This window comes from Crocodylus siamensis, chromosome 1 (genome assembly GCF_052110815.1).
Source record: "Crocodylus siamensis isolate JL-2025a chromosome 1, ASM5211081v1, whole genome shotgun sequence".
NCBI classification, from domain to species: Eukaryota; Metazoa; Chordata; order Crocodylia; family Crocodylidae; genus Crocodylus; species Crocodylus siamensis.
Genome location: NC_143395.1, coordinates 87,142,619 through 87,163,485, shown reverse-complemented (window position 1 = coordinate 87,163,485; position 20,867 = coordinate 87,142,619). Strand labels below are relative to the sequence as shown.

The window sequence follows — 20,867 nt, the reverse complement described above, 5'->3', positions numbered from 1 at the left end:
TCAAAACAAATGTAATCATACACACACTGACTTCATAATAGGTGAATATTATTTTACCCATCAGGTCAACAAATCCCGTTCAGGAGAATATTGAGTATCACTGCTTGCTTATTATAACTGAAACATTTCATTGTGATAAGGGCTGAATAATTCACTCTCCTTTGAAGACCCTCAAGGAAACAGCATAACATTTCTTGGCTCTATTTGCTAGGGTAGTGGTGTCAGGTTTTTCCCAATACAAAAAGAATATGGAACTGCTTTTAGTATCGCACCCATTTCACACAAATGAAAACTCAGGAGCTTTGCAAGAACTTTTAATGTGTGTAATCTTTTGTGAAATGTAAAGGAGAAGTTAGAGCTATCTAGCAGCCATCTCTAGCAGGGAAAGTCAAACAGCATCTTACTTTCAAAAGTGAAAAATAACTCTTGTTTGAAATGATTGCATTTGGTTACTCTTATGGGTCAGCTGTAACCCTAATCAATTTGTTACAATTTTGTACTTTTCAGTAATAAAAATTACTTTCTCTTGCTTCTTAGCAAACTAGAACTACTTCTAAATACTTTCCTGTTTTTAAAATGCACATAGATTATGTATACATTTTCTCTTTGGGTGCATTTTTTTTAATTCAGCCAAAGCTTTGTTATTGTTTAAATATTTATGTGACAAAGGCACTAGAGGCCCCACTGAGGATCAGGGACTGTTGTAGTCAGCATTTTGCACGTATGCATGAAGGCCCATGAAATCTTTTAACTCCACATTGAAAATGGCTAGAACTTACTCTTCAGGTCAAAGGGCAAGGAATGCAACATACAGGTTTTCTTTATAATTTACTTATTTTAATATCACAGTTGTTTCACCAATTAACACTGTTAAATCTTGCTGAAAAATTCAACACATCTTACGCTTGCCTGTTAAGAAACGGGGGTGAGTTGATGGGTGTTTCTATCTAACATGCACATTTAAGAGATGACTGCACAGATGATTTTATAATACGAGGGGGTGGGTAGGGAATGAGGATAGTTTAAACTTGACTTTTGGAGTAAGCTGCTGACATTTTAGGGCTGCTATAGACATGAATTATGCTTTGTTTGGAAGCTTCACTAAATTTGGAAGGAGAGAGATACTTTTATTGTTGTCACTCAGGTTACTATTAATACAGTTATTATTTCTCTCATGAATAATCTAAGGGTACTTCTAAATATATTTTACACCACCTAAATTGGAAGATGTGAAACCCCATTTTTGCTCCCCTCCCTAAGTCAGTTCTTTCATTGCATTATTAATATTCTTATTTTTTATGGAACAGATTATTCTGATTGCAAAATACCATATTTATTCAAATAGAAGATGACCCTGGTTACAAGATGAGCCTCCCCCAATAATTAAATTCTATATCTGGAAAATGTATAAATTTTTTACTGTTTTCCAGATATAGAATCTAATTATTGGAGATATGCATTGAATTTGTCCCCCTCTCACTGCTACAGCAGAGAAAATGTATGTGGGGGGTCAGGTAGCCCCTTTGCTTTCTGCTTGCCCCCAAATTTTCCCCTGGCAGCCTCTTCCCTTCTTCTTACTGTCAGACCCTGTTCCACCTGAGCACGTGGACATGAGGAACAAATTTGAAAACATGAACCTTGAAATTAAAAATGCTGTAGAAATGTGTGTGTAGTACCCATGCATTTAGTTTATCCAGAACTTAGCATGTTCAAAGCTTTCATAGATTTCATAGACATTAGGGCTGGAAGGGACCTTGCAAGATCATTGGGTCCAGCCCCCTGCCCAAGGGGAAGGAAGTCAGCTGGGGTCAGATCACCCCAGCAAGGAAGGCATCCAAGCATTTCTTAAAGGTATTCAGAGCAGGTGCTTGCACCACTTCTGGGGGGAGTCTATTTCAGACTCTGAAGCCTCGAACAGTAAAGTTTATCCTTATGTCCAGGTGCTTTTGCTCAGGTTGAGCTAGGCTCCTGTCACTGCTCCATACACCTAGGCAGTGGCAGCACCTTTTCCACTGGCCGCTTGTCCCTGCACAGGACATTGAGGTCGTCCATGTAGGCCAGGCCTCTTGTCTCTGCCCCACTGCCCCCAGGGATCTCCACTCTGTGGATCCCAGGGTCTTGCCTGAGCCATTGGGCCATGGTTGCATCATGCAGATGAAGAGGATGAGAGAGACCAGGCATTCCTCCCAGATGTCTAACTCCACCGTGATTGGGGCAGTTGGGAACCTGTTCACCAACACCCTGCTGCTCATGTTCAGTGCTTTTATCCATGCAACAAAGGTTGGGGGGACCCACATCTTCAGTGTTTTGAACAGAAATCAGTGAGACACTGAATGCCTTTTCTGGGCTGAGGCTTAGCATGGCAACATCCAACCCCCTCTCCCATTGGTACCACAACACATCTCCCAGTTGCAGCGGGGTCCCCCGGCTCCTTTGGGTGTGCCATGTATATAGCTCAGTAAAAGGCTGCTGCTGTCTCCAGCATCCCTTCATTTGACTTGTGGCTCTATCCACCAAGCTGGTCCTGGCCTCCTTCCTGGTCTTCTTTAACCTGCCAAAGCAAGCACTCCTCCCCCTCCTCTACCCAGGGAGCCCAGGCCAAGAACATCTTCATGGCCTGTTCCCTGTACCAGGCCCCAATCTGAGCTCTTACCTCCCACATGGCCTCCCTCACATCCCAACCCCAAGTTGCCTGCTTGTGCATGCTCTGCAACTTGTCATTTAAGTGTGTTGCATCCTCTGAATCCAGCCTTGGCTCCTACCAGCTTGCTGGAAGAAATCTTTTTTTCTTTTATGCTGGCTCACCACTCTGTGTGGTTCTGGTACCTGGCTCTGAGGGTTCTCCACCCTGTGTAGCGCTGCCTGAACTCCTGCTGGGTTTTTTTTTTTTTTTTCAACATCCAGGAGGCTCACATTCAAGTTCCATATGCCCCTGCCTCTTTCAGGCTGCACCCCATCTCTGCCTTCACTGCCAGGAGGCAGTGGTCCAAGAAATGTGTGGATTCGGCTTTCGCTACTTACTGTCCTTCAGGGAGGAAGATGAAATCTATGCATAGACTTCATTTGTCCTATAGGATCCACCTGAGTGAAGTTGCCTCCCAGGTCCTTGGGCTCCTTTGCCTGCATCCACCAGCCTGTGATCAAAGATCAGTTGTTTTGCAGCCTGGAGGATCTGTCCAGGCCTGTTTGGCCTTTGCCTATTCTGTCACCCGCGTTGATGCTATTGAAGTCTCCTGTGGTCATCACTGGCCAGGTACTGAGCATTGCCAAACTCACATTTTCTAGGAAGGTATACCTTGCTTCCCTTTTCACTGCTGCATAAACATTTGGGAGGGCTGATTCAAAGGTGGCTTACAGAAGCCTGCCTGCAATGATTTCTGTGCTGTAGGTAGTGCACTCTGTCTCATTTCAGGAGAATTGCAACACGCACTGCTATTGTCATTTGATCTGCTCCACATGAAGAACCCAGGCTGCCAATGTCTTTTCAACAAAGCAGTTTTTAGAGTTGGGCAAATCGCATTCCTGGAGCCACATAATGTTCACTTGTAGTTGTCCCAGGTACTGTTCTATTGTGTCCCTTTTTTTTTCTTTAGCAGGCTTCTTGCATTTAGACAATTAGTATCCCCACAATGAAAGCAGTTAGAGGGGGTAGCAAAAGCCATTATTTTTTCATTTCTTCATGTGTTTAGGGTCTGTGTTCAGGTTCAGGCTTTTCCTTGCCTTGTGGGGCCACCTGGTGGGCCAGATCTTTTTTCTCTGTGGTTTTAGGGGACACCTGGGTCTTCCTCCTGTGCTTCTGCTGCTGTGTCCAGCCATCTTGACCTGTCTCTGGGCTCCCAGGGGGGTTCTCCTGTTTCCCTTGGAAATCTGTTTCTATTTCTGCGCTGGATTCCCCTCCAGCTTCTGAGTTTTTTCCAGGCTCCTTTCTGGGGTGCCTAGGTTCACCTCCTCCATCTGTTCCCTTCACTATTCAGTGTCTTTGTTTAGCTTCTTGAGGGAACATTCATACACTGTGGGGGTGGGGTAGCCCAGCTTTGGCTCCTTTCCCTTTTTCTTGGGATCCCTCCCCTGCTCTATTCTCCTATTTTCATTGCCTCCCCATTCTCTGTTGCTGCCTGTGGAGGCTGGGCCGTGGAGTTTGGGCCACTGGGGTTCCTGCAGTCCCTTCTTTGTTCTTCCCTGTTTGCTTAGGACTGAGAGCAATCTCTAAAAACATGCCCCTCATCCCCACACAGAAGGCAATGCCAGTTCTGTTCACAGTCCTTGGCTTCATGTCCTTTCTTCTTGCATGACACAAATTTTACTTGTGCATTGTGCCACCAGGTGTCCCTGCTCCCCACATTTATGGCAGAGTTTGGGCAGCCCCTGGTAGAAGCCCCTATGGGGTCCCAGAGAAATTGCTGGGGGGAGGTGCTGCACCTTGCCTGGATTCCCAGGCCTGCTTTTCAGCATTACCTTGGTTTTCCAGGCTCCAGTCCATATCCCAGACTTGTCTAGGGCTTTCTCCACTTTCTTATTTTCACACAGCATATTCTGAGCCAAAAACTCACATCCTTTTATTTGGGCTGAATACATTTGGATTGTAATCAGCCTCTCTTCTCATACCTCCCCCTACAAAACCAACTGCCTTCAGCTGGGGATTTCCTCTGGCCGCCTCCACCTGTTGCCAGAAATCTGATCTTATCTTGGGATCTCTGAAGCCCAATTCAAACTCTGCCCCACCTGGCCTGCAAAACACATAATACACATTTTTCAGATTTGCATTGAGCAGGTCTTGCATAATCTTGACTAAGTAGTTTTCTCTCTCCAGAATCTGCTTTCCTTGTTTCAAGTGTCCATTCTTCACCAGGACCTTCAGTAAGAAGCCGCCTCCATTTGCCTCCATGTTTGGGGGAGTCCCACACCCAGGCTCCAGTGACTTCAGGTTTTGGGGCTGTTGCTCCTCCCTCTACATTTGCATTGTGGTGTCTCAAGGTTCTGTATCCAAACTGAGACATCTGGGTAGATTTATCAGTGAATGTTAAAAAGGAAGGTACAAAATTGAAAGGGTAGAAGAAGATACCAAGATCCAGACACAGATGGCTACATAGTACAAGGTACAATAGATGGGTTGGGGAGGATGCAACTAACTTGCATAGTAGCCCAGGAGTGAGGGATAGGGGAGCTAAGGGTGCAACAAAAAGAGAAGATACACAATGCCTGGTGCAAGGAAACTGCATCATTAGAGTGGTGGGTTCTAAGGGATATACATAGATACAAATAACAGCATGTGGGGTACATTTACAGGGATAAGGAAGTCCAGGTATAAGAGTTCTCAGCCATGATTCACTGAAAGGGGCAGTCAGGCACTCCCCTCTGTGTTGATTCTGGCTAGTGGTGAGTCGGGGTACACATACTGGTGCTCGCCTGTGACGTGCTGGATGTACATGTCTCTGGATCACCTGATGGTGTCAGACACCATTAGGCACCTCATCAGTTTGGTGTAGCGGTAGGATATTCAGGTGTGCAGGATGCTCTTGTTGCAGTCCCATGTTCCCAGCACCCTGATGATCAGTGCCTTAACCATCACCTCATATCCCTAGCTTCTTGGGGCATATGTCAGCGGCTGGTACTTTGTCAGCTTCCGCTCCCAGGCTTAAACGAAAGCGTGCTGCCAGTTCCCAAACAGGATGGTAATATTGACCATCATGATACTCTTTGGTCATGACAATAGATCTCGCAGCCTGGAATGCTGCGATTGATAGACATGGTCCCTGTTGGGGCTGAAACAGCCTTCACCAGCCAGTCCTGAATGGCATTATGGCAGAACTGCCACACTCTGGTGTGGGGTTTGCAGGTGCAAAGCTTGTGGGGCAGGGTCTCTGATTCACAGTCATATCTTTGGCACCTCGTCATGGTTCCCGACTGGATGGCACCGTTGAGTAGCAGACAATTGAGTTGGGCATGGTGGATAAAGATCCAGTCTGCGAAATCCATGATATTCCGAAGCATGAAGCCAAAAAATTGAGAAGCAATTTTACTAATACATAGCACAAGCTATACACAATATTAGTCTAAAACCAAAGGTTTGTGATTTACCGTGTAGTTTGTTGGACTGGGCCCTACCAGAATCAACAGAATTTCAAGCTACAGTGATCCTACAGTTCAGTACTGCTCAGTATGTGTGTGTACTCCAGATACCTCCCCCCTTACACACACACACACAAAGGATTCCTGTATGAGTTAGCCCCAACTCATGACTGGAACAAGGTGTTCTTGTCACACATCCTGAGATGCTCCAAAAATGTATATGCAAATGAGGTGCTGGGCAAACTGGTTTGGCTTTACCTCATGAAGGGTGGGGCACACTAATCTTATGTGCCAGGCTGAGGGGGAGGCAGAGGGATTCTGCATGAACTGTATGCAATGTTGTTGCTCGCCATGATTTGAAAAAAAAGTGGTGAGAAGAACTGAGTGCAATAGGCCCTACCACATTTTATTCAGATGGGCTATACTAGCATATTCTTATGGCAATATCCCATCAATTTTGTGGTAATTGATGGGGGGACTGCTTTTGCATTCATCTCCTAGCTGCTTCTTGGCCTTTTGGAACAAGCAAAACTAGCATATGAATTCCAAGATGTTGGGGCCTGGACCTTGCCACCCAAAAAAACTCAGGTCTTACCAGCATCTTTACCTAACATGAGCCATGTGACTTATAGTCATGCTCAGTGTTGGCTGCATTTCATAGATTTTATTGACATTAGGGCTGGAAGGGACCTTGCAAGATCATTTAATAAACCTCAAAGCTAGTTTCCATTGCTGAGCACATGCTGCTTTCGGCAATTTAACGATAGTGTATTTAGTAAGATTTCTTTGTATGCACTTATCAGGGGCTTTTTCCCTCATGCCAATTGGGACAAAAACCCTTCATCTTGTATTTGAGTAAATATGGTACTAGTAACTACATTTGTCTACAGATACCTAGTTGCCTCTTCCTCATGCGAACTGTCCTTGAGCCACCATATCTGTTTAGCAACTCAGATAAAAGAGAGAAGAAAGAGCAGACTAAAACAAAAGGAAAGCCAAGTTCCATAGCTTTCCAAGGATTGACTTTTTTTCCATTTTCACCTTAACTGATTGTTAAAACTCTTCCATGATACTCAGTTTTATCCTTTTTGTCTTTTTCATCTCTGTCATCGTCCAGATGCTCCCTGACCTGCATGCTAATTCCTTTAAGGCTTGACTTGTTGCCACATGAAAAAAAAAACCTTCTGTTTATTCAGTTTCCTTTCCTGTCTCAGAACACATGTAGGAATTGTTTTCTGTTAGCAACAGATCTGAAAGGGAAACCAGTATTGTTCAGGTAAAAGCAGCAGTCTCTTGGAAAGCCCTCTAAAGTAGAACTGATTTAAATGACTTCCTTCCCCTTTGAAAAAACATCCATGAAGACTTCCGAAAGATTTCATTGAAACATCTACATTTTTTCAGATTTTCATTTTTAAAAAATGAGGCTTGGTCAGGTGAAAATTTTGTATAAAAATATTTCCCAACCAAACCAAATTTGTGCATCAGTTACTGAAACCAAAATATTTTAAAAGTTTGACAGCCTGATGTGATTTAAAAAGGTTTAAATAGCCATTTTCTGTTAAAGGAAAAATATGCTAAGCAGAATTATTTTATAGTGGCTTGGTACTTGGTTCTGGCAGTTTTCCTGAGCAATCTTCTTTTTCAAGTGACAGGTCTTGAAATTCCTTTTGTCCATGAACTTTCATAAGTGGCACCAGTTCAATTAAGTGAAACTACTGGCTCTCAAACTGTTCCATCACCAAAGTGGAAGAGATATACTTGTTCAAATTTCAAATTCCCCTTCTCATCTCATTTAATATGTCACTGGGTCAAAGCATCTATTCTAGTTCTAAACTGTGGTCTTTAATAGCTTTGAAAAACATTTTTCCAGTTGTAATACAGGGGTAGGAAACCCCTGGCATGGATGCCAGAGCGTGGTGCACAGAGGCATTTTGTTTGGCATGTGCACCTTGAGGCAGATGGCAAAGAAGGGGCTGAAGCTGCACTGCCACAAGGATTTGGCCCTTCATGGCTCCCCTATTGTCCACTCCTAGCACAACAACATCACACATTTTCAGGTTGCAGGTGTTTTTGGCACTCTACCCAAAAACATTGCTGACCTCTGTTGTAATACCTTACCCTGACCTTTTAAGAGGCCTGAATTTTATAAGGAGGGAGCTCAGCACTTCTGACAAATCAGTTCTCATCACTTCTCCTAATGGTATTGCTAGATTTAAAAACCTTGGCTTCCACATCAGTGGCTACCCATTGCTTATTAGGGCTGTCTGTTCTAAAGGAGAACTAACAGCAAGGTCTTCTGAGACCTGCCAGCAAGTTCTCAAAAGAATCTTTGCATCTCATTTTTAATTAGTGTAGCTTAGCGATTATGTATTTAATAATTTCTTTTACATTGGGTACATTTCTCTGTCTCCTTGGATGCCTGTGAATAAAGTTTGCTTAATTGATGCAGGCCCTTCTGCTTTTCTGACTGCTTACAGTACTGAAAGTAAGAGCCTCCTTTTATTTCTGCCATCAGGTGGTCTTAAGAATCTTGTGGGAGAATTTCTGAGGGCCTTCCTTTACCTTCAAGTCACTCTAGAACCAGACTTCAGACATCACTTCAGACATCTAAAGCTTGAGAGAGTCATCTGTTGGGGTTTGCAAAAAAAATTGTTCCATGATTGTTAAGTACATAGATACTTGTGGAACTTCTTATAGATATTTATCTGAATATTTTGGTGCACATCTTTTAAAAACAAAAGGTGCCTATACACATGCTCATTCACATTCTGTTTAGAATGCATCAGATTAACACATCGATTAATCAAGCTTTCTAATAAGAATGCTCCATGTCACCTCATCATCATGGGTATTAAGCCCCCACCAATTTTAAAATGGCAGTGGGGACACTTTGTTGACTGTGGTTTAGATAAAGCATCCTGCAGACATTTTTTAATGTGCAGGGGCTTAATACACGTGAGTGATCCATTTTAAGTATAGCAGCTGGCTGTGAGCTGCTCCAGTTAAAATGCTCCCACCCCAGGCATGTGTATAGGCATGCCAAAAAGCTGATCCTTGGGATATGTTTATACTTGTCTCCCCAGCAGTCCCTAGACCACTTTAAGAAACAGGGCCTGCCTATTCATTCTATCTTTGCATACATGGCATGTGGTCTCCTTTGGTGTAGAGCCAAAAAGCAACTATGGGCAGTGAAGTTTCAGAAGGGGAGCTGCTGCTGCTGCTTGGAGAGCCTGCAGTAGCTGTTAGCAGTTAGAGTGTATGCGTGCATGAGCCTGTAGCAATACAAGTTAGCTAAATCAACCCAACTTTAACCCTGGATGAAGCAGGCTTAAAGTTGGAGCAACTTTACTTCATTTGTATCAGGACATGCACAAGTAATCATTACAGCGTAACAGCTGCTGCCTAATCCAGAGCAGCAGCAGCTCACTTGCCCCTCTTGAAATGCCCCAAGTGAAGGTTTGTCCATGCCCCAAAGTGACTTTTTGGCCAGCACCACATGCACAGCAAGAATAAAGGAGTTGGGGGGGCTTCTTTCTCAGTGGTAGTATTCAGCTTGCCCCAGAGGCATCAGAGACATAAGCTTAGTCATTTCTAAAGGGCATAAGTAGTTTCATTTTGCACCAATTTTTTTCAAATAACACTGTTACCACACTTTTAAGGTTATTAATTACACCAGGACACTAAGCCATAAAGTAGATGACTTAAGTGAAATAAAAGGTGGTGTTAGGAAAGGTGGGGACTAGGTTTCTGAGTAATTATGTACCTGTATTGATAGAATCACAAAAAAATCTTATAAAAAATAAAAGAAAAAAAACAGATAAGCCAATCACTAGATGTTAACACTAAGCGACCCAAATCTTGCAATCACTGCGTCATGGACTAAGTGTGAGATTTCATTCAAAATTTAAGGATAAGAAACTTTAATTACCTTTTTTCATTTTCTACATAAGATTAAGTATGACAAGTGTGTTGCCTTATATAAAAATATGCCAAAATGCTGTTCTAAAACTCATACAAAAGATCTTTTACCCCAGTGGTTCTCAACAGGCAAGATCCTTTCAAGGGTGCCACAGTGCTAGTGCCACTACTACTACTACTACTGCAGCCAGGTGAAATGGCCCTATGCACTTTGTGCAGGGTCTAACTGGGAAGCGCCTGCTCCTACTGCACCTGAAGGAGGAGTTGAGAACTGGTTGTCTACCCTTTTGCAGGTTGTAAGGGAACACTGTATAATCACCAGTCATGACATGAGTGAGTCTTTCCACCTCCACTTATTCCTTGCCACTATGAAGAAATGGGAGGCCTGGACTCAATGACTTCATGAGGTCTCTTCTAGCCCCTAATGTCTATGAAGTGAAGAAATTGACTAACTGGCCGTGGGAATAACAAACAGGGTTTGCAGAATCAACTGATACGTTATCAGATGGTGATGCCTGTCACTATTGAGGTAGGTCAGTTACAAACTGGTAACCATAAAGAGAAGCCATTTGAGTCATCCTGTCTTTCTCCTTCAAAAACTGTTTCATGATCCTGAAGTGAGATGATCGAGATATGATGGCAAAAAACCTTAAAAAATCTTTATGTAAAGGCTAGGAGCCATGATTTCTCTTTCATTTATTCTGAAGCGACCCTTAATCTTAATGTCTCTGATTTTGCTCATCAAAATTACTACAACAGTTAAACGGTTAGGTATACTCACTCTTTATTCATCAATCATATATAGATACCATCTTTAGGTGAACCACCTGGAAATTAAACATTTTCCACAATACTATAAAAAAAATTAACAGAACAGACTGAACTGACAAACTGTCAAAGGACCAACAGTGATGTATGTGGCAAGGATGGTAATATTTTATCACAAACCCTTAAGAAAAGGTACCATAATTTTCTTTAACCAAAATTCATGTTTAGCTACAATGATATAATTCCACAAGAAGTCTCATGCTGCCACATGCAAACCTTTGTTACTTAAGTACATCCTGTTTGGGTACTTTTAAGTGTTTCCAGCGCCTCAAAAGCACTTTGTATTTTTCATTTCCAGTCTTTTCTGATACTTTTCTTAAGACAACTCGTGTAACTACCATGGCTTCTGTTTCTTTGTCCTCACCTAGTAGGAGATCTAGTGTGTCACCAACTTTCACCTGAAAACAGAAAGAGAGGTCATTAACATGGGGTGGGGGGAAGTTTCCCAAATATATATGCAATTTTAATTATCCTCTTTTCCCAAGCTATTATTCTTCTTGTCTTTTGTGGGAGGTGGCAGGGTGACTGTATATGCCATATGCTATACTGTAGGCTTTCAAATGAGCAATATAAGTGCTTCCCCTCACAACTCCCTGCACAAAAGATGCATTGGGATTTATACTTCATTCCTTTTGTAGGGCAGATGTAACCAAATGATTAATTTATGCAAAATGCTTCAGACAACTTCAATTAATAGCTAAGATACAGAGATAATAGCATATGAAAGAATAAGGCAAAAGGAAACTATTTATCACTCTAAGAAGTTGTCCATATCAATGTTTCTCAACCCATGGGTCGCAAGAATATATGAAAGGGTTGTGAACAAACCTTAAAAATTGATTCTTTTTTAAAGGAGAAAAACATGGGAAACTGTGGCTTTTCCCTTGCTACTTAGGCACCCCACTGCCCCACACATAGGGGCAGCAGGTCAGGAGTGAGGGGTGCTGGGTCAGGACTGGCCACTGATGTTTACAAATGGGTCCTGGTACAAAAAACATTGAGAACCTCTGATCTATATGTTATAAGTGAACACACTGTTATGATCAACTACTTAGGCTTCCTTTGAAATTTACAAGAAATGACTAAAATGTCATAGTAACTAGACTTGTTTGAGTTTTGAAATTGGAAACCAATGTTATTCCTCCTTTTCCCATCATACAGCAATAACTTTGGCTACCATGATGTTCCACGCACTGTGGTTAGAAATATTCTTTTTATTTTTTTTGCCAATGAGAGTCTCTGATTCTCCAATAAATGACAACTTCTCTCCATCATGAAGGAATACCACTAACTAGTTCTTAACTTACTATTCTGATGGTGCTTTCTTTAAATACATACTTCTCATTTCTATTATCAGATACAGCTGTGGCAGTCTCCTATTTGGATTACCCCTTCAGCCATTTCAAAACAAAGATGCCAAAATAATCTTTGATCCAATCATACTTACTTCCCCATGACCCACATACCTAGCCTAAAACCTTTTGTCTGCCCCAAAGCTCTGCCTTTAATTCCACTATTTCTACTACCACTAAGGTGCAAATTTACCTTGGCTTATACTTGATTTCAGACTGACTATGTCTCTCCCCTACCACTCCCAGCCTTGACTTCTATGTTAATATGCTATCCAATTCTGCTGACTTTGTCCTGCTCTTCCCTTCTGCTTGAAACAACCCTCCTGTTCATTTATTATGTAACTTCCCTCACTGTACATTTACTATGTACATTTACTATGTAACTTCCCTCTCTACACCTTCAAACACCTTTATTTCAGGTAATCTTCCAAAAACAAAACCATCCACCCCCTGCGCATTTTTCTGAAGGGAAAAGAGCAAGCTGTATTATTCAGCTAATTGCTACTACCTCTGTTTAATGGGAAGGCTACACATACAATCACTTTAGATCCTTCCAGATAAAACAGAGGGCTCCTGACATATGGGTAGCTGATCTTCTCTTCAAGTCTCCCATTATTTACCTACTGTCATGTTTTCTTTTAACCCGAGTGATTGACATTCACACTGTTTTAAAAGACATTTATAATCCCTGCATCCTGTAATGGATGTAAAAAAGTAGGAAGGAGCATGGAGTATCAGCATTAGTTACAATCTTATTAGTTTAAAGAATTTTATATTAAAATGAAACCTTACAGTTCTGCTTTTTTTCCACAATTTTTCTCCATTCAATCTGAGGTCATTCCTGTAGAATGCATCTTCTACTCTGCTAAAAGAAAAAAAAGCCCAGCAAAATAAAACAATCCTTGTGAAGCAATCAAGTGCAGATCTTTACAGAAAAGCAATAATGCAGTACCCCTGCAAAGTGTGCTCAACAGGAAATTGGACACAAAGCATACACTTATTTCTGTCAGGGTTACTTAAGGATTGACTTAAACTGGAAGGCAAAAATATTTTCGATGTGCCTCTAGGGAATGCTTAGGAGTATTTATAAAGGCTGGTGTCTGCACACCTAACAAAATGTCTCTTGCACGTAATCAGACAGTTTTAAGCATCAATTTTTATCTAGGGCTTTTTCATCAAGTCACTCTAGCATATTGTCGCAAACTAGCTTGCTAAATAGTCTATAAAGATCATTTAAAATGTACATTACTATGGATTTATTATACGATTTATGCATATTTGGTAGTGTTAGTACATCAGATTTACATTTATTGTAGAACTGGTTTGAAATTTTCATCTAGCAGTCCAAGGGGAGGTTTTTTTGCACTTCAGTCAACAACCAGAAACCTTTCTTCCCATTAGTGAAATACTTAAGCTTGTCTTTCTTTAAAAATGGGGAAAAGTATGAATGATGGCTAAAAACAAAAAAAAACAACAGTGTCTCCTTAAGCAGGAAGTGATAAGTTCCTAACGTTCTGCAAAATGCAAATGTTTCAAATAAATAAATTTAGATGTACGTTTTTAAAAAGACAAATGTAGGCACTGAAGTTAAAAAAATCTTCCTTGCTAAGTTACTCTAATAATAAAAAGGGTATCCAAACCCCAGTTAACTCACTGAATAATGTCCTTATCAGTAAATTACATAAATAGGCATACTTACTTTCTTGCAGTGTCTAGACCAGCTTTCATGACAACATCATACCGCAGACACGGCACTACTCTTTCAAGGTCCTTGTGAATTTTTTCTGTAGTGAGGTCATCTTCAAATTCCTCTTCTGAATCACTTTTCCCTCCATCTTCATCCTCTTCATCTTCATCCTCCTCCTCTTGTTGCATAGTTTGTTTCTTTTTCCCAGATCTTGAATTACTTCTAGTTCGTACAGAAAGCAATGATGTACATTCTACAGAAGGTCTTATAAACGCATAAAGTTTCACAGGAGAAATGCTGAAATAATTTTTGTAGTTTATTGTAGCCAGTTGTTGACCAAAGGAGATGCATCTCTTCCAGGAGATACAGAATTTATTAGAAGGGAATTTCTCGCAGACTGCAAGCCAGACATTTAGTTTTCTAACAGCAGTAATGGGCAGTCTGAAGCCAGTCATAGCATACCCTGAAACAAAGGCGCAGATTCGGTTTTGTTTTCATTATTGGGGGGTGGGGGGGAAATCTTTCAAGCAAGTGACTATTAATATTAGCACTTTTTTCCTTGTTGTAAAAAGAATCTAGATTTTCATACAGCAATAACAATGCATAACATCTTTCTATTGAAAGTTCATCTTATTCTCATACAGTAGTTTAAGTAGTTTCCTAGTTCTGTTATAAATAGCACAGTTATCCTGAAAACTAACAAAAGTCCAGTGCCAGCCTCTGTCCCAGTAATTCTCAATCAGGGTGCCTTGAGATGCTTTCATGGGTGCCATAGGTAGTGTTCCCTCTAAGCTGTACACATGTGCGGCCATGCACAATAAAAAATCATGCCAAAGGGACCTGGCACATTTTGCACACCCCTGCTATATGGAGAGGATGATGTATCCTCTCAAGTCATCATCCACAGCAACACTAACAACACTCTTTTTGCACACAGCAATGAGTAAATCATTCCTAAAATAAAGTTTTAACATGCGAAATGTGCCAATATCAGAAAGCCAGAAATTCTGGGGGGAACCTTGTGGCACAGCATGAATTCTGGTTTCTACTGTAATCCTGCATGTCCACGTGCTTGCCTTGGCCTCGGCCTTTGTAGGCTTTAGTTTCTATGGTTTTTTCCCTCTCCCCAAGTGAATTTAGAGGAGATAAGTAAAATGATTTTATCAGTTTCAGCACTGGCGGGGTGGGGGGTGGATATCTTCCATATTCCCTCTACAGATATGGTCCTGGTTTGAAATTTGGCAGGGCCATGGTGCTTGCAAAGGCTTTAGCACTTCTCAGGGTGTGCAGGGCACTAAAATGAAAGGTTTCTTGCACACCGAACCAGCTAAAAGGTAACACCTCTGCTCCCTCTCACCAGAGGGGACCAGCCTGGAGGGGAAAGTGGGGCAGCTGCCAGGAGCAGAGGAGCTGGTGAGGGGCAGCGGGAGGGCCTGAACCAATGGGAGGCGGCCCGGGTTCGGACAGGTGTGACAGAGACAAGGAGCAGCTGACCGGGGGGGGGTCCGGTCTGGACACGAGCCTGAGAAAGGGAGGTCGTGGTGGTATCACAAAACCGGACACTGTCCAGCCGAAATGCTGGGGGCGCGGGGCCCTGCCCCCGCGTGCCACGGCCCTAACGTCATCAGCGGCCAACTGCCGCGGCGCATGTGCAGTGGCTGCCCGCCGCGTTCGGGACAGGGGGTGGGGGCCGAACCGTTGTCCCCCGCCTGTCATGTCCGTTCCCGCAGCGCCTCGGCCCGGCAGCTCCCAGCACCACCCTCCGCCAGCTCAGAGCCACCCCCAGCCCCACCAGAGTCGCGGGGCGGGGCGGGGCGCGCCGTTACCCGCGTCCGCCGGCGCCTCGGCCCCGGCCTGCCCGTCCTCTTCCCCAGCAGCCGCGCGGAGGGCGGAGCGCTGTTTCTCGCGCCCCCTGCTGGCCGGCGGACAGTGTCCCTCGCGCCTCCTCCTGAGCCCGGCGCCAGACCCCTCCCTGCGCAGTGGGGTGCGGAGGGGAGGACTGTGACGTAGATTGAATTACTCGGTCCGACTGTCCGGCCGGCTGGTGTCGCTAGGTGCGCATGCGCCAACGGCCGAGTTCCTTTCGGCCCCTCCCTCACCTGTAATCCTTTAACGCATTAGTCCCTCCCTTGTTCTGAACTCTCCCTTTTAAACCAATGGAAATCTACCTCACGCAGCGTTAACCCCCGTCGGGGTCCCAGCCTCTGCGCTCCTCTGTTTGCTCCTACAGCGGGCGCGTCAGTCGGGAGGTTCCGCCTGAACGCGGCAGGCGGGACATCGCGCCCGGAGATTGCTCCCGCCTTGGCAGAGGGCGGCTGTGACGTCATCACAAGACTCCCTTCTGCTCGGGCTTGTGGTCAGGGCGCGCCGAGGGTCCCTCCCCCGGGCTCCTGGCGCCTAGTTATTTCCCCCTCGGGCTGAGTGTGGGGTCAGCACTTCACACCGGGGGCAGCAAGTCCCAACCCAGTGCCACCTTGGGCCTTCCAAGGGTGTCACACTGCCTTAGCGCTGTAAACCCTACTATGTGCTAAAGTGAAAGCTAAGTAGAAACCAGCTATGCAACTGTTACCTGTTTTTCAAGCACTAACTTCGAGGATGGTAGGCTCTTTCTATAGCGGGGTGGATGCTTTTCTGGCCTGATGCTAGCTTTGCATAGCTGGCCAGTCTGAACTTACTGCACGATTCACCAGTGGGTTGCTACAGAGGCCTGAGGTGCACAGACTTGATTCACATGATAAAGCCAGTGATTTCAAACAAGAATCCACAGTTGTGGTCTTTGTGGGGTCTTTGCAACAGTATAATCTGCTCTGTTGTTTTTCTTTTTCGCTCTTATTTTCTGACTAAGCGCTGGCATTTGCCGAGGGCTGCCCTGAGTCTGTCCAGGGGTGCCTTGAGTCTAAACAGGTTGAGAACCACTGACCTAGTTTAAGCGGGTGTCAAATACAACCACAGGAGAGTCATGGCCCTTTGCCCTTGCGGGAATCAGTATGGACGCTACAGGGCAACAGCAGTTCTAGCTCTTTGCCATGGACAAGTCTCGCCAACCCTCTCCTTTAATATGCCCTTCATCCTAGCTGGCAGACTGAGCTCTTCAATCCTGCTAGCTTCTGCTTGCTCCCAGATCATTTGTACTTCATTAGCATCAAGTTTTATGCTCATGGGCCAAAGACACTTTGCTGCTGAGTTTGCAAATTATCATGTTCACCTACACATACACTGCATTGCACTCCCCATGTTTTGTACTTCAAGGTACTGAGAGCTATGCAGGCTAGATTTATGGGGCCACACGCCCTGTAAATGTCTAGATTCCATTTGGCCGCTTTAGGCTCCCTGGAGCAGAAAATTCCCTGGCAGCAGTAGCGTCACGGCACAAACAGTGCACAACGTACTATGCTACTGAAGAGTCGGAAGGGAACAGAGTGCAGAGTACTCAACAGTGTACCTGGGATGCATGCACGTTCAGTGCACCTCTTGAGCACGTTCATACAAATAGCAAGTATCTTTGGCAGTTGTCCTTCACCTCAGTTTCTGTATCTGCCAAGGTGACCATCCAAGCCCTGAATGTGTCTAGCACCTCACTTCCCTCCTACTAGTGAGTCCCACTGGTTTGTTGTAAAGTTCATGTGAGGCCAGGAGGTTCCGCAGGTTCATCTCCAGCTCTAGGAAGAAGAGCTGCAGAGCCATCTTGACAGCGCCACTGCATCTACTTCTAGCAGTCTCATCAACAGCCCCTGTAAAAATATGCATTATAAATATGATTTGGTAAGAGATGTACTAGCTACCTCTGTGATTTAAGGGTCCTGATGGGACAACTACCATCAGAAAACAGTAGTAGGCCAGTAGAACAAGCTGTCTAGGCAAGTTGTGGAATCTCCGTCAATGGAAGCTTTCAGGAAGAGGTTGGATAGGCATCCTCTACATCCCAGGGAGGGGGTTAGACAGGATGACTGCTGAGATCTCTTCCAATCATAGGCAGAGGGAGAAAAAATTATCTGGGGGAGCTGAGTGCAGGTAAGTCTGTGGGGTATGGAGCAGGCTCTTCCTGGCAGGAGGATTGGGCCATGCTGTGCTTGGGATGGACACCAGTGGTGCTGGAGCGGGGGTTGGGGGGGCTATGCCAAATTTTGGGGCAGCTGGGTACCCCACATTACCCCCTCTTAGCACCACTGCCACCCACCCTGAGCACAGCCTTCTCCAGTCCTGTCTCCCCATTCCCCCACCTGGAAGAGCCTGGCGCCACCCTGTGCCCCAGCCTACAGTGGCTGCCTCCCCTGCCCCACACAGATCTGGGGGCACCCCCCCCCATGCCCTCCTGGGGTGCACATATCAGCAGGAACCAGGCCCTCCAGATGAGCTGCTTGCAGCTCAGTCCTGCGCCCCACCCTGCCTTGGCTGTGCAGCACTTGCCCTAGCCCCACTCCCTCCCTCACTGCTGCACAAGTGCCCCTCCCCACCCCAGGTGCAGCTGCCAGAAGCCCACAGTTGGGCTGCCTTGCAGCCCTACCGCTGCCCCGCATTTGGGCGGGCTAAGCCCCTTTAGCACCACCCCTTCTGTTGCCTATGCTTCCCATCCTCTATTATTCTAAAAACAACAACCCAAACTAGAGTTTGACCATGAGAAACGAACAGAGAAAGTTTGGCCCCAATCCACTCCTCCATGCATATATTGTATTACACAAGGGATATAGTCTGATTGCTTTAGGTTACATGAAGCATGTTCGTAAGGATTTGCATGATCAAGGCCATAACTTGTTCTTGGTCCCTCCGGCAGTTCTGGTTCCATAACTGGACCTAGGAAGATACGGGGAGAAGGAAACACAACAAAGAGAAACAAGCAACTAATGAAGATGAACAAAATGAAGGACAGCTCAATAATGGCTGAGAACCAAACCAAATCTGAAAAGTAGAGAAATAAGAAGTCCCATCCAAATTTAATTAAATGGAGTAGCAGGATCTGGCATTCTGCATAGAAATGCAGTGCTCTGATGTCTGCTGCCCAGCTAGGAAGATTAGCTACTCTTCCAAAACTGGGTGCAGCTAGGGTGGGGCGGGGCATGGGACAGAGCCACGAGCAGCTCATCCAGGGGGTGCAGGCAGAGGGGGTAGCTCCTACCACTACAAGCACCCTGGGAAGTCATGGGGGGCATGTGCCCCCAGATCTATGCGTGGGGTGAGGGCAGGCTGCCACTGCAGTGTGGGGCTGGGGCTGTGCCAGGCTCTTCCTGGAGTCGGGGGCTGGGCTGTGACTGTGCTGCTATGGCAAATTACTGGGGTGGCTGTGGTGCTCACCACATGGCAGAGGCTGCAATAGGCTGGGGCAGAGCCCAGCAGAGAAGGCAGACTAGGGAACTCTTGTCTTGCACTGAATTCATTCAAAGGGGGAAGGTGTGTAGCAGAGCACCTTTGAGGGTGCTTGCCACTTGGGGGCTCCCACAGGCTCCAGTGCGAGCCTGCTTTGGAGGAGCAGCAGGGAAAAACCCCTAGGTACCATTTAAAGGGGGAAGGTGTGTGGCAGGGCACTGTTGGTGCCTGCCACTTCAAGACCAAAGCTATGCAGCCAGCAGGTGCTTGATTAAGGCAGCCATTTTAGATCTCTGGCTGCCTATATAAAGAGTTCAGTTGCCTGCTGATAGGTAAGGTAGCAGCATTGTCTGGTTGTGAGGCTTCTTGGCATGATCTGGAGATGCTGTAGGGGATGGTTTGGTGGCTCCTAGTTCTGGGCATGACCTAAAATTGCACCCTGCTGGGAGTGGGTGGCCTGGTGGACCTCCCAGTGGTGTGGGAGCCTCCAGGAAATGCCAGGCCAGTTATCACTCCAGTGAAAGGTGGGTAGGGGCACCTTAATCCTATCCCTCACCTTTAGGTGGGTTGCATGATACTGGAGGCAGTTGGGAGCCAGGCATGGCTGTGGTCACCTGAGCCCTGTGGGATACAAGACCCTGAGAGGGAAAGCTGGGGTCAGGCATGGTGGCAGCCACCTGAGCCCGCTGGGGAGGGAAGCCCTGTGGCCCCAAGTGAAGGGGTGGTGTGGAGCCCCAGTGAAGGGGGACAGAGACAAGCAGCCCCAAGTGAGGGAGCAGTCTGGAGCCCTGAGTGAAGGAGGGGATGGTGTGGTGCCCTGAGTGGAGGGGATGGTGTGGAGCCTTGAATGATGGAAGTAGGCCCAGGTAGGTCTTTAGATGCCTGAGGCTGAAGTTTGGGCCAGAGGCAGAGTAAAGGGGGCTCAGCCCAAGAGAGAAATGGGTAAGTCCTGACCCCAGTAAGTCCTCCATTGCTGGGAAACTGAGTGTGGGTCAAAAGTAAGATCTTAAGTAGCACCATGACCTGCTGCTCCAAGCGGGGAGTGAGTCCCCTGTGAAACCCTGGAATACCAGTTGTGGCGTGAGGTACCCCAGCTCCCACATCCAGGAAGGTGGACCCAAGAGAGTATGAGACTAGTGAGAGAGGCTGGAGGTAGAGTACCCCCTCAACTGGTCAATGCTGGCACCAGGACCAGGAAGGTTAAAAGGGATAGGGGCCCACTGCGAGGGATGCCCCAGAGCTGAGGGCCTAGTATCCCACTTGGCCTTGGAGGTAAGGCCAAGGCCTCTGTGGCCAAAGGTCCTGGGGGGGACCATGCCCAAGAGGGGAGAAGGCCAGGCTGCCGACCTCCCTGCAGCTGAGTAGGCTGCCTGAGCAGAGGGATCAAAGGGGGGGAGGGTCCTGATAAGAGGATTCTAGAGCCCACTGTGGGGCTGGTGTGACTAACAGCTGGATGTCATCTGTGAGGGATGGGCTGCAGTGCAGAAGAGGTTCAAAGCTGCAAATAGCACCCCTTGGCATCAGGACATAAAATGGGCAGCCTCCTGCTTTATTAACATCCTAATTAATAAGAACAAGACATGGCAGGCAAGTCAAGTGGGAGGTGTGCCCAAAGGCAAGTGGGGAACCTAGCCCTGTGGCTAGGGAGGGAGCCCCACTTTGCCACCCCACAACCCTGTAGCCTCCACTCAGTGCTGCCACCACCCACCCCA

General features: G+C 45.7%; 1 protein-coding gene across 4 annotated transcripts; it reads right to left on the bottom strand.

Annotated features, from left to right (window-relative positions):
- Window positions 1-10,754: 10,754 nt before the first annotated feature.
- MTRES1 (mitochondrial transcription rescue factor 1) lies at window positions 10,755-16,165 on the bottom strand. 4 transcript variants are annotated; one of them, XM_090037539.1, is made up of 4 exons: window positions 16,023-16,165; window positions 13,867-14,317; window positions 12,960-13,032; window positions 10,755-11,213 (listed from the first exon to the last, which is right to left on the bottom strand). In XM_090037539.1, exons 2-4 carry the CDS (start codon window positions 14,307-14,309, stop codon window positions 11,037-11,039), a joined length of 693 nt encoding a protein of 230 aa, XP_089893665.1. In that variant the 5' UTR covers window positions 14,310-14,317; window positions 16,023-16,165; the 3' UTR covers window positions 10,755-11,036. The 4 variants fall into 4 exon arrangements, with proteins under 4 accessions (XP_089893665.1, XP_089893674.1, XP_089893656.1 ...); XM_090037548.1 differs by lacking the exon at window positions 16,023-16,165 and adding an exon at window positions 15,681-15,904 and having other exon boundaries at window positions 12,960-13,029; XM_090037530.1 differs by lacking the exon at window positions 16,023-16,165 and adding an exon at window positions 15,647-15,900.
- Between the last annotated feature and the right edge of the window lie 4,702 nt (window positions 16,166-20,867).

Coding starts and splice junctions, on each gene's coding strand:
- MTRES1 (XM_090037539.1), bottom strand. CDS start 14,309: ATGACTGGCTTCAGACTGCCCATTACTGCTGTTAGAAAACTAAATGTC. Junction 13,033..13,866: donor GGTCTAGACACTGCAAGAAA/GTAAGTATGCCT, acceptor TTTTTCTTTTAG/CAGAGTAGAAGATGCATTCT. Junction 11,214..12,959: donor TGTGGAAAAAAAGCAGAACT/GTAAGGTTTCAT, acceptor TTCTGTTTTCAG/GTGAAAGTTGGTGACACACT.